General features: G+C 36.8%; 1 protein-coding gene across 3 annotated transcripts in view; it reads right to left on the bottom strand.

The window, feature by feature from the left end:
- Positions 1–13,272, bottom strand: part of PPP4R4 (protein phosphatase 4 regulatory subunit 4) — a 74,936-nt gene that overhangs the window by 36,756 nt on the left and 24,908 nt on the right. For 2 of the 3 annotated variants that reach the window (XM_075426307.1, XM_075426308.1), the window contains exons 3-6: positions 12,507–12,609; positions 3,371–3,518; positions 2,602–2,675; positions 361–467 (exon numbers count right to left, since the gene is read on the bottom strand). In XM_075426307.1, coding sequence (XP_075282422.1) covers positions 361–467; positions 2,602–2,675; positions 3,371–3,518; positions 12,507–12,609 — 432 coding nt within the window. The remainder of the gene's footprint in view (positions 1–360; positions 468–2,601; positions 2,676–3,370; positions 3,519–12,506; positions 12,610–13,272) is intronic. The other variant, XM_075426309.1, reaches the window with a different exon arrangement.

The following is a 13,272-nucleotide window of genomic DNA, read 5'->3' as shown; positions in this document are numbered from 1 at the left end:
TGACAACAAACTCTAAGGTGATGAAATTGTGTTTTGTCTCTAAGTTGCACAGAAACACACTGTTTGGCTTATTTCCCAGTAAGAAAAACAATATGGAAAAATGGCATGAAAATCATACCCACTCAAACCTACGGAAGAACATACAAACTAAAGTTATAAACTGATGAATATTAGCAAGTCTGAATATGCTAGTTACATAATGAACATTTTTTAATTACTAATATCCAGATAAAGGGATCTGTAAAAACAAAGCATGTAATTTTTGCAATAAAGTCTACTTTTCTTGTAGTAATTTTTGCCCACTAATAAAGAAATACTGGTATATACTGTGGAATGAAAATACATGTACAGTCTACTTACATATGAGCTTCAAATTTGTTAGCTAATTTTCCCATGATTTTACAACTAACTAAGCGGGACTGAAGCGTTTGAGAAAGCTGTGCTTTGGAAACAAGTGGATTCAGGATCTACATGAAAGAAAAAAGAAATATGAACAGATAAAATGTGAGCAGTAAATAATGTTCTCCCCTTCTTAAAAAAGAAAAATCTAGAAAACATATCCCAAATGTCATCTACACATTTCAAGGAATTAATCAGTACTAACAACAACGATGTCTTTGTACATTATTAATATTCTATTGGAAACCCGTATTTGATATTCAGTGCTAATTATAGCATATCAAACCCGTATCTTAGCCCAAATAGCAGTTTATGATTCAAATCACAGCCACAGTTTTACATCTGTCTACTTGTGACTTTATTTTGAGACTAAGTTGTATATGCATATTTATAGCTATTAGCTGGTAATTTTCACAAAAGTTGTTAAGTATGTTCCTGCACGAGACAAAAAAATAAAAATGCAGAGAAAGGAGAAGGAAGCCTCTCTGAGGTTCTTTCCCATAAGTTTTCCCACGAAACAGCACTTTTGATGTAAAGTTTTGAGGCAATGATCCCTCTCAGTTATGCACAGTTGGGGATCTGTGGGGAAGAGGTTTCATTTCCATACAGATGCAGAAAACCTACATCTTTATCGGAGCTCCGCTGCCATTTGTTGGATCACCTCTATGGTGCCAGAAACAAACTAAGAAAGGCCTGCAGAACACCATCTTTAAATATATTATTTTTTAACGAGAAATAATCCCAGAAATCCAAGTGCCAGGCCAAGAGGAACATTACAGAGAGGTATCTGTAATCTGCCATGCTGTGGTCTGCCACAGTTCCTCACTCAATCTCTTTCACAGAGCTCCACCAAAGGATAACATACAGGGCAGGAGAGTTCAACAATATCCTAAAACTCTGAGGTGAGAGAATTTTACCACTCTAAGGACACACAGATCACCCAGACTAGAATTAGCATATGAAGTATGCTTCTAACTACAACACTGCATAAAGAAATCTACCATTAAGTTACCTTATTTGGTCTTTGAACTATGACAGCAAACACACCATGTCTAGTAATACTAACTCCAGTTACTGTCCTAGACACAGTCTCTCCCATGAAGTGGCCACTGTCAGAGACAGGATACTGGGTTAGGCTGACCTTTGGTCTGATACACACACCTTTCCTCATGTCCTTGGAATCTATGATTATTTAATTTGTTTTTGTATGTAAAAATCATAACAACTAGAATATTCCAAGTTTTCCAATACAAAGATCCTTCAAGTAACACAAAAGGCCCGTTTTCAGAGTCAGGTTTCTGTATAGCTGCTGAATCAACACTGCTTTATCAGCTGTGATCTCACCAAAGCAACTTTTTGTGGAAACAAATGTGTTCCTAGAGAAAAATCAGGGGAGAAACTCCATCTTGTTTAAATGGCATCTTTAAAATTACACAACAATTAGATTTTGGAGGCGACTAGAATAATTTCTGGTTTTTTTCCCAACCTTTCACCCTTTATAAGTTTATTTTTTTAAACAGTGCTGGATTTCAATTACCCACTAATTTTAATGTGTATTTTTATACTACACAAGCATATATTTAAATCTCTGTATTGTTTTAAATTATAAACACAGTAAAATATGCCTGTTGCAAAGCTTTTACACTTAACAGTGAAATATGAACACTCAAAACGAAACTGAATACACTAGCTGAGTAAAGAGGAGTGACATTATGACTTAGTGACAGATTTCCTTCCTCTTTCTTGAGCTACACAGTGAAAAATCAGGAGTGTTTGCAGGGTGTTAAGTTTCTGGCACATCCAGAACAGAATGAATAGATCTCTAGCATTCAGTCGCATTTAGCGGAAATCAGAATTTTAGTCCAGTAGCAAACAAAGTGTAGTTTCTTCATGAAGACACAGAATGAGATAGTATCCTGTAAACCAAAACAGGGTACATGTAAACATGTTACTGAGAATACTAAGTGTAGTAGAAGTGTTACAGTAAATACCCTTTATTTGCTGAAGAACACTAAATTTTTTTAAGGTGATCTTCCTGTCTTGCCTTTTAGCGCATTCCTCTCTTACAGTATGTTCCACAACCATTACCACTTTCACAGTAACTGCCACAAATCTTACTGAAGTGAATGAGACTTGCAGGGAAATAAAATCTGACAAACTATTGTTAATTTGTCGCTAGCCTAAGTGGGAGAATATTATTACCTCATGTCTGATAGTCTCTTTTGGTAAAGCTTCTATTACAGCAAGAAGAGTTTCTAGCCACGCGTTGCTGACACCTGTTAGAAAGAAATGGGTTATACATTATGTTGTACATACAACAAGTATAATGCAACACACGTCAGTTTTACAAAATTTGTTCTCACTTTTTACATGCACCTCTCCAAGAAGCTATGTATCTAAAAGCCACTAAATTAACATCCAAGACTTTAACCTAAGAAGTAGGATAGGTGAGATGCAAATTCTGTCCCCATTTCTTTTACCTTTTTAATTTCTGCACAAAAACATTAATGATCCTGTTTGTTTTGAAAAGACAAGTTTCTCTTATTTAGAAACACATTCTTTTCTTATGCCCACTGAAACTTTCTAGTCTTACATGAAGTCTTTTTTTATTTCTTTGTACCCTAAAAACAGTGTTAAATCGGTTGAGAAAAACTAATCGTCACAGAAGAAACATCAACCATCCTCCCTCCATTTTGTCAGCCACAGAATTCTGGTATTTCAGCAGAAGCTCAGACTCAGTAACAACTTCGGGATTTCGTCCTTCAGACACAGTGGTTTTGTTTGCTTCAATCAGAATTACATTTAAATATCGGTATGCAACTGGTCAGCATGCAAGAATCTTTTCATTCATGCAAGTCTAGATACAAAGTCACAGTGATTGCACTCACTGCTTTACACAGTACTGTACCATCACTAAGGAAACAAAACACATAGAAGTAACCAGTCATCAGCATAGTTGTACAGCCCTGACCTGCATCTCTGTGTTCCAGGTTCTGGAGAATGATGTGTAGGAAAGAGTGGGAGTACGTATGAATGGACACAGACTCCTCTTGCAGAACAGTCAAAAACGAAACAGCAGCTGTTAACTGCATTTCCACTCCGGCTACATGCAGCACCTCCTGTATAATTACAAATTATATCCATTTAGAGCATGGGCCAGAAATGTACTGAAGGAGCATTCAAACTTTTACATTCACTTTTAAGAGTGAATATGCACCAACCTGGGTAAACTACGAAATTGGCTGTAAAATTATTTCCTCTCAACAGCAATTACTTGGAGATATTCAAGTCTCATATTATGTCATGAAACTTTTAAGATAAATAAAGTTCATTATAATATTTTTTGTGACTTTCAGTTTCATCGATACATCTGTTGTCCCAAAAGTGGGATTGTTTACCCCGTGTGCAGTATGCCAATATACACACAGAGCAGAAGTATTGTCTTTATTGGGTATTTGCACAGATATGGGTGCTAGGTGATAATTCCACAAAGCTAGCATCCCACTTAGCAGAGTTACAAGGACTATACACTCTTGTAAAAACAAAGAAATTACACATTACATTCCGACTGGTTCATCGCATTATACACTTATCTTCAAGGTATACTCCTTCCTCACTTAACTATGCATGCTCGCACCTGGGGGTGCAGTCTTTCCCGTTCTCAATTGAGTCGGTGGTCGCGGTCTGCCCTTGCTGCCTCTACCTTTTTCCTAGTTACCCTAGATTTTTTTTAACTTCATGCTTTGTCAGCTGTCACCCAGCTTTCTGCGTCTTCTGGGCTGGATGTTCCCCTTTTTATCAGTCTTTTAGCTCCTCTTCAAAGGCATAATTGTTAGTTAGGCACGCATTGCTTATACAAAGTAGACAGGCCTAAATTAAAAAATGTCACTACAACCTAAGCATTTCTGCCCTATATCAGCATGACCTATGCATTACTATGTCCTAAATATTTCTGCCCAATATCACATATGTGTGGATTTTCCTACTTTACAAAATAAGAGGTAAAACCAGACCAGCCAACAAGTGCACTTCTGCTGTTTATGCACATGAATTAAAAAGAAGTCTTTCATTCATGCAGTAAGAGACGCTAAAGTAACAAAAGGTAATTTAAATGTCATCCCCTGCCAACTGACACAGAACACAAACAAAAATGTATATATATATATATATATATGTATAACTGTAGAAAGAGTCTTAACAATAAAGCAACTTGTACTAGAATATTTATCTAGGTAACTCAGCACTTACTAGTGCTCAGCTTTAACATATAAGAATATAATTAATTAGGCTGTCTTCAAAAGCATCATTTCAAAAGTTAAGAAATGATAATACAGGAATAATTACTAAGGTTTTTGAATGAAACAAAAAAGAAATTTAAATTTCAGAGATTTATGCACATGACTAAGAGCTTGCAGGATTCAATCTATGATATAGCATTCACTGTAAGTACATACCTATCAGCTCAGTGAACATTCCATTCATTTACTTCTCTAAACATATCTATCTCACGAAAAAATAAAATGCATTACTACTAAAGCATTATACTCATTTTACAAGTGATTCCAAGCTCAGTAAGAGTTTAAAGCTCATACTTCCTACACAACCTTTTAATATGTGATTTTGCTCCTTTTTTTAAAGTGCTTGAGATGAACAGTGTTTTCTCAGATCACGTATCAAAAATCAACAATAAGATGGTATTTGAACTATTTTAAAAAATCAGCCTAGATCAGATTAAGAAAATGTCCATTATGCACCTAAGTATTATACAGCCGAGGAATTTTGCCGAGAAAATTCAGTTTGCAGAGAACGTCTGAGAAATTATTCAGTAGACTTTGCTTACTTCAAAGGAAAACAACAAGAAGTTTTCATTACACAAATGTCAAGCAGTTTGTGTGTGCAAATGTTTTCAGTTTATGTGATTTCAAAGATAACCATTACTTATCTCTCAACAACTGTCTCCGTTTACAGCCCTTTATATTTGTAAAGACATTCTCTGTGCCCCTGGCTCCCCCAAATGAAGAAAAGAAACAGCATTGCGTACTTTACCAATCCAAGTGTGATAAAATATTTGCATTCAACAGCCATGGAAACTACCCTCTTGTTATCTCCACCTCTATCCTTGTTCCTCCACTGGTCTTACAACAGCCACAGCCAAGAATAAGGACACCTACCAATTTTGTGATTTGAATGTTTCCGGGGTCAGAATACCTGTGGATACCATTCTGGGATTTTAGCTTACACTTGTTCAAAACAACATCCCCAAAAGCATCAAAAGAACTATCTACACACTGTAGATGCTAAGACGCCACTGCAGACCAGAACATCATGGAGCTGAACTCCATTTTATCTACGTATTCACTTTGTAAGCAATGCAAACAGGGTTATTTACCACCAAAAAAATTTTCCAAATAGTCTCCTCCACAGATCCATACAGCTCTGGACAATCATGTGTGAAAACAGATTCTCTGGATGTGCCTCCTCACGGACCTCGGGAGACACTGAAACGTAAATTTCTAGGTTGCTTAAACACCTGCCTGTACTGATGTTTGCACTCAAAAGTGTAAAGTTCCACATATGAAAATGTATGGGTCTCTCCTTCTCATTCCAATTTCACTGAACTCAAGATGAGTGACTTAAATTTACTTCATATAAAATTCTTTATTTAGAAAGTAATGCATTTTTCTATACATGGATCCTCCGCAGGTTCTCAGCTTTTCCTGCCCATCTTATTCAGGCAAACGTATTTACTGGAATTTGGGAGTATAAGCACGTTCTTGAACTATCCTAATGTCTACAAGTTAAACTCAGGCATGAAAACCTTCAAAATTTTAAAAGCCTGGCTCATTCCATTAATTGGAAAACAGAAAAAACACCTCTAGTTTAATGAACTTCTTGTCCTGCAGCGACAGCATTCTTTTGAAAGAATGCTGCAAGCAGAAACATAGTCAATCATTTTAGTAACTGCATTGATGCAACGGAAATCTTCACTCGGGACTAGAAAGACACAGAAATAATGGAGATTATAGAAGTTCAAAGATACAGTAAGGACAGACCTTAAAATCAATGCTAGGTAAAAGACAGGGTGAAAGTCACCCCACCTCTTCTTAAACTATAAAATCAACTAGGAAATAAAGAAAAGCTTTGAAGCGGAGACTGATATTTTAGGAAAATAAGTAACTGAAAATGAGTTTGGAACTGATCAGACAGCACCGAGTAAGGCCTGATGCATACACTTCAACAAGAGTATCCATAGTATTCTGCAATCACAGCATCTGGAAAAATCTCTTATTAGTCAATCAGATAGACACCTGCAATCCCCCTCCACTGCTTCTGGTGGCAGTGCCCAAGGATGGAAAAGAGGGAAAATACTGCTAACACCATGTGAAAGGAGCCATTTGGGTGCACAACAAGAAACGCCGTGAAGAGTATCTAAGCTTTCCATAAAACTGTACTTCAGTGTCTTTCATGGTTCACGAGGAGGTGCATGCAGAAATCCAGACAGGTGATCTCTATGCAGAAGAACCTATGCAAGCGTATCACTTCATTTTAACTGTAGAATTTTTAAAAAATATTTCATAATTTCACGCCTACATTAACTTCCAAACGATATACAACGTATTTGTTTTATCAGCATAACAAAAATACTGACACCCAATCCAATCATTATTTAGATATGGCATATTTATTGTAGCATTGTATGTTTGATTTTGCTCATCTCAGACCTAAAACACGTATGTTAAATACATAAAAAGTCTTTGATATATTTTTAATTTAATTAGGCAGTAATGATTTATAAGCAATTTGCATCTATCAATTTCTACATTTATTTATAAAAGTAACCAGGTTTACCAATTTCTCACAAGGGAAATAATAATTTGTAATGTATCCAGCTGAATATTCCTTGCATTTATTTCTTCCTGTATCTGTTTTATCCTCAGCTGTAATAAAAACAGTATTTATTTTTGCTTTCTGCAAGTATGCTAAATAAGTGCACTGGTTTCCCTACCCAGTTATACAGCGGCAATACTTTCAGACAAATAGCACCCTGAAACTACTATTTAACTCCTTTTTCATGTGCAAATTTGAATTCACAAAAGATTTTTCCCATTCTACAGAATTGAAACGAACTGCAGCAATTTAAGTCAGTTTATTTCCCTGCACTAAATGCCAGACTACATTTGCAAAACTCTAATTGCAGTTGAGTTCGATTACGTCATTATAGAGTATGACAGTTTCCACTTAATGGTCAGGACTACTCCTCTAACAAAAACAAGGATAAGGGGGAAAAAAAAAAGGTCAAGTGGTTAATGATGCCAAATACTGTTTTGCAGTTAAAAGTGCAATGAACATGGGTACAACAGAACTGTTATTCTATTGCAGATTAAATAAATATTAGATATCAGAGCACCATTGAAGAGCCTGCTTTATAAGAATATAGCCACAGAAAGAATTTTAACCCTCATACACTCCAGAAAACTTTAATTTATAAGGCTTAAATCTGAAAGGAACACAAAGATTTAGACTGACTTCATTATATTTCACTCTTACCTCTGCCTTGAGCCCATGAACTTAAGTTTCATTTAATTTATAATCTAGGAAGGCTTTCAGTTTGGATTTAAATGACACTGCAAGATTAAAAAGACACTACTTTTCTCAGTTACTTGCTCAAAAATTAATTAGGTTTATTATTAAAATTGTCTGCTTAATTTCTAATATTTCTGCCTTCAATTCCTAACTCTTCTTTCTTCATATATTGTCTTCAGTTGAATGTCCTTTAACATTATGCAGGAAGATACTTTTACAAAGTAATTAAGTACCGCCTGATCTATACACATTGAGCTCCAGCTCCCACCGTACAAGTATTTTCCAGGCCCTAGGCCCTGATCATGCTAATGATCATACTTTTACTTTTTTTCTCCATCCCTATATAAAAAGCTAAGACTAGAATAAAAAACTGTATTCCTAATATAAGACTTTTTATTAAAGACAGAGAGGCAAAGTCTATCCACAATCTGACAACTAAGGGTAAAAAAACCCCAGCGCTTCTTATTACTCCTGCATTTCAGGAAGAACTCTGCTCTCAAAGCACAACCATCAGAGACAAAAAAGGATCCAGTATGTTAAATGGAAAATAAAATAAAATAAAAACAAAACAACAACACCTTTTCTTGAAGCCAGTAGGTTGGTTTAGGAAAGAACTCATTACCAACACGTGGTAGTAAGTGCAGAAACTTGGTGTAAGTTAAAGGGTTTTCAATTACTTTGCAACTTCAAGTCATTCTTTTTCTCAAAGCTTGTTTTTTATACGCACACACATATATATATAAACAAAATGCCTACTGACCTGCATCTTACAGCACAGAACATGATAACTAGAACCACTTAAATGTTTTCTAAACAATCTGTCAGTCTATACTAGTCCTCAGTTCTGAGGACAGCTATTTCTTGGCCATTTGCTGAATTTTAAAATCAGACAAAAGTTGGAACAGCTCTTCTTAAGAAACAGGAGTCTCCCGGCATCACAGAAGTTTCAGGAGATAACATGAGTTGAAACATGATGTCTGATATTCACATAATCACAGAATGATTGAGGCTGGAAGGGTCCTCTGAAGGTCAATTTGTCCAATCCCCCTGCTCAAGCAGGGTCACCTAGAGCCAGAACGCGTCCAGATGGCTTCTGAAGGCCTCCAAGGAGGGAGACCACAACCTCTCTGGGCAACCTGTGCCAATGCTCCTTCACCCTCACAGTGAAAAAGTGTTTCCTGATGTTCAGAGGGAACCTCCTGTGTTTTGGTTTGTGCCACTGCCTCTTGCCCTGTCACTGCACACCACTGAAAAGAGCCTGGCTCTGTCCTCTTTGCATCCTCCTTCAGGTATTTACATACATTGGTAAGATCCCGCTCCAAGCTTTCTCTTCTCCAGACTGAACAGTCTCAGCCCTCTCAGTCTTTCCTCCAAGTGGAGGAAAACAAAATATTTTATCTCTACTGCTAGTAGGGACAGCAGTGACAAGATGAGGGGTAACGGTTTTAAACTAAAACAGGGTAGGTTTAGGCTAGATATAAGGAAGAAATTCTTTACAATGAGGGTGGTGAAACACTGGCACAGGTTGCCCAGAGAGGCAGTGGAGGCCCCATCCCTGGAAACATTCAAGACCAGGTTGGACAGGGCTCTGAGCAACCTGATCTAGTTAGTGGTGTCCCTGCTCGCTGCGGGGCGGGGGTGGACTAGATGACCTCTAGGGGTCCCTTCTGACCCAAAACTTTCTATGATTCTATGAGATGCTCCAGTCCCTTAATCCTCTTCCTGGCCCTCCACTGTACACTCTTCACTCTGTCCCTTTCTTGTATGTGGGAGCCCAGAACTGGACACAGTGCTACGGGTGGAGCAGAGCAGAGGGTAGAGTAAAGGGGAAGGATCACCTTCCTCAAAATGCTGGCAGTGTTTTGTCAAACAGTGCAGGACGCTCTGCGGCAGGTGCACACCACTGGCTCCTGCTCAAGCTGGTGTCCACCGGGTCCTCCACGTCCTTTCTTCCGCCAAGCTGCTTTCCAGCTGGGTGGCCCCCAGCATTTACTGGTGCATGGAACATTACTGAGCACATCTACCACACAGAATCTAAGACTCCTCTGCAGTACAGCTTACACTTACTTATCCTACAGAAGAACATTTCTTAAGTAATGATGTTGAGGACTACATACATATTTGTTCCTCAGCTTTCAGTCAATCGATTCATAATAAATGAGCAGTATATAACTCATTAAATTAGTTTTCAACAAACATTGAATTTTCCCTTGAGCAGCCTCTTTCTTAGGATTAGGAGACAGAGAGAGCATCAATTTAAGACCAATTGCACAGGCAGTAAGAAATACACCAAGTAATTTTTCATAATGATATTTTTTCTCAAATTCCTTTATTAATATAATGGTAAGGTAGTGGTCATTAAAAAAAAAAAAAGCTGAGAGGTATATATCCACATAGCTTTTCAATAAAAGAAGAAATTTCTTCAAAACTTCAGCAAAGGAAAACAATGAAATACAAATGAGAATTTACTGGAACAAGCAAGTATAATTTTCACCTGGTCCCACTTTGCTATTTAATAATAATCTCCTCAGTAAATAGAAAACTGTACAATGTAAGCATGCGACGCAGGCATCTCACCTTTGTTACTAATATCATTATATACTTTCATAGACCTGGCAATGAGAATCCAATACAGAAATAGCAAGAAAACTCACAGCAGCTGCTACAGAAGACTACTTCTTCTTGTCCCTAAAGTCCTTGAGATATAGAGGACAAGGCAGCTGAGGAGATTCTTAACATAACCGAAACTTGCAGTTCAATGTATTTTAGATCATCAAATTCATATTTAGCCTGAATCAGTAACTAGTTAAACTCTTTCCGTCTTTCTGAAGTGATGTAAATACTTTTCTTAAGCATTAGTTGTTTGCAACAAGGAAATAACATTCCCACACATTGTGTTAAAAAGGAAAATAATTTTAAATTATATGGGGGAAAAAAACCCTAAATTCCACAAAATGTCCTGATAAAATCATGACTGAATCACATTACTGAAACTATCAAATGTATCACTAAAAGTGTATGGGGAAACTGAGTCTCTCCATAAAATCACGAACACAACTCAATGCTTTGAAAATAAAATTTCTACAAGCAATCCTTGTCATTTTTACCTCTTTTCCCATAGAGAGCATACACAATCGAACAACTACTACAGCCAAACTGCTACTAACAAACACAATGTTCCTTTAGCTGATAATTGTATAAATAAGAACCAGCTTTATATCAAAGTGAACAATTGCATGCGAACAGGTCAGAGACTCTTCTAAATCAACACCTTTATTCAATCACATAAAAATTGTCAATAGTATCAGTAGAAGACTGACAATAAACTGATTCAACGAAAAAATAAAAACCCACACTCAGAAATTTGCTGTTATCAAAATAAACTTTCAGATACTTTTGATAGCCAAAACCAATGTATTTTTCCACTCAGCTGGTAGCCTTAAAATCACTGAAAATCACTCTAACAAGAAGGCTAACAAAGTCTTAATTCCTGTTGCAGCTATTAGAGTTATTTACAGTTCTTTAGCTTTAGAGTTATTAGGCTTTGCATTTGCGTCTATTTGGCTGAAGCTGCTGCTTGAACCATACCTCAAATGAACTTCTTAATTTCTTCTAGGCAAGGGGTCATGCCTGGGCCAGAGTGGAAATATGGGGATATTTATCTTCCTCAAAATCATAGAATCATAACAGTTTGGGTTGGAAGGGATCTTTAGAAGTCATTAGCCCAACCCCCCTGCAATGAGCAGGGACATCTTCAATGGGACATCTTCAACTAGATCAGGTGGCTCAGAGCCTCGTCCAACCCGGCCCGGAATGTTTCCAGGGATGGAGCACCCACCACCTCTCTGGGCAACCTGTGCCAGTGTTTCACCACCCTCATTGTAAAACATTTCCTCCTTATATCTAGTCTAGCCCTACAAAAAAGTCTGTTCCCATCCTTCTTAATAAGTGCCTGTTAAGTATTGAAAGGCCACAATAAGGTCTCCCCAGAGCCTTCTCTTCTCCAGGCTGAACAACTCAAATATCCTTTATACAAACATATCTATATATAAAATTACTATGTAACATTATGTGGTCAGCATGCATCTACCAGAGTTAGCAGTGGCTTACTAAAAGTGCGGAGGGCAGTGCATGAAACTTCAGACAGCTAAGAGCAAAGTACACTTTTCTGGATAGCAGCATGAAAATCTTAGTGTTTGGATAGAAGGAGATTGAGAACACCAAAATGAACCATTATGACTGGCTGGTCCTCAAAAAGAGTTCTCAAAGAGCTGTCAAAACACTGGTAAATATTTAGAATATGTAAACAGTGTTAATTCTGCTTTCTTTTCTGCTGTAACATTTTTCAAAAAATACAATACCTGCAACACTTCCGTAAATTCAGTGAATTAATGTGGAAGATCTACTGAACATACTTCTCCAAGAGAGTGAGTTTGCAATAAAAGTGGAATCTTTTTACCTTTGTTAAAATACTTATACTGGCAGAAAAAAAGTACATTCAAACCTCATTACACACAACTTACTCTGATTTTTGGTAAAACTCGACGAAGTGTTTCTGCAGGATTCTGTCGCATCAGAACTGGAAGATTTGCCACCACACTTGTTCCTTGGATATCCTGGCCAGAACTTACAAAAATATATACATACAATACATTACACTCTACAATGGTTACAAGCTCATATCTTTCATAAAAGAAAAAAAAAAAAACAAAAACAAACACCACAACAAACCCAGGCTATCTAGGTTATTTATATAAGTCAAAAGAAGCATTACTTCTTTTATACAACATGTAGGAGAAAATAACATTAAAACAATTTCAACCATAAAAGCTGTTATGTACCATTTCTAGTACGGAATGTTCTAATTTTTAGTGTAGCTTTGGAAAAAAATATAAAGTGTTCGAAAGATCTTTACAGCTGGATGATCAAGGCAGTGGTTTTGTGGAAGCTTTTAAAAGCACAGGATGGGGACAAGCAGAAGACACAAATTAAAATTACACTCAACATACAATATTTAAACAGAAATCTAATTTTTTTTCCTTTTTATAGGGAAAACAGTCAGATGGATAATCAGATGTATATTGACAAACACGATTAAAGACAGAAGCAAAAACTTGGTCAGATTACAGATCTTGTACCTTTCTCCTCATCTCTCAATGGTATCGTACAATTGAAAAAGAAAAAAAAAAATAGCATGATGGAGGGAAAGAGTAGGCAGCAATGAAGAAAAGGTATGACATGAAAACAAAGCTACCTAAGTTGATCAACTTTTAGAACAGAATTAGAAAG

This window comes from Opisthocomus hoazin, chromosome 7 (assembly GCF_030867145.1).
Source record: "Opisthocomus hoazin isolate bOpiHoa1 chromosome 7, bOpiHoa1.hap1, whole genome shotgun sequence".
NCBI lineage: Eukaryota > Metazoa > Chordata > Aves > Opisthocomiformes > Opisthocomidae > Opisthocomus > Opisthocomus hoazin.
This window is presented reverse-complemented; position numbering and strand designations above follow the sequence as displayed.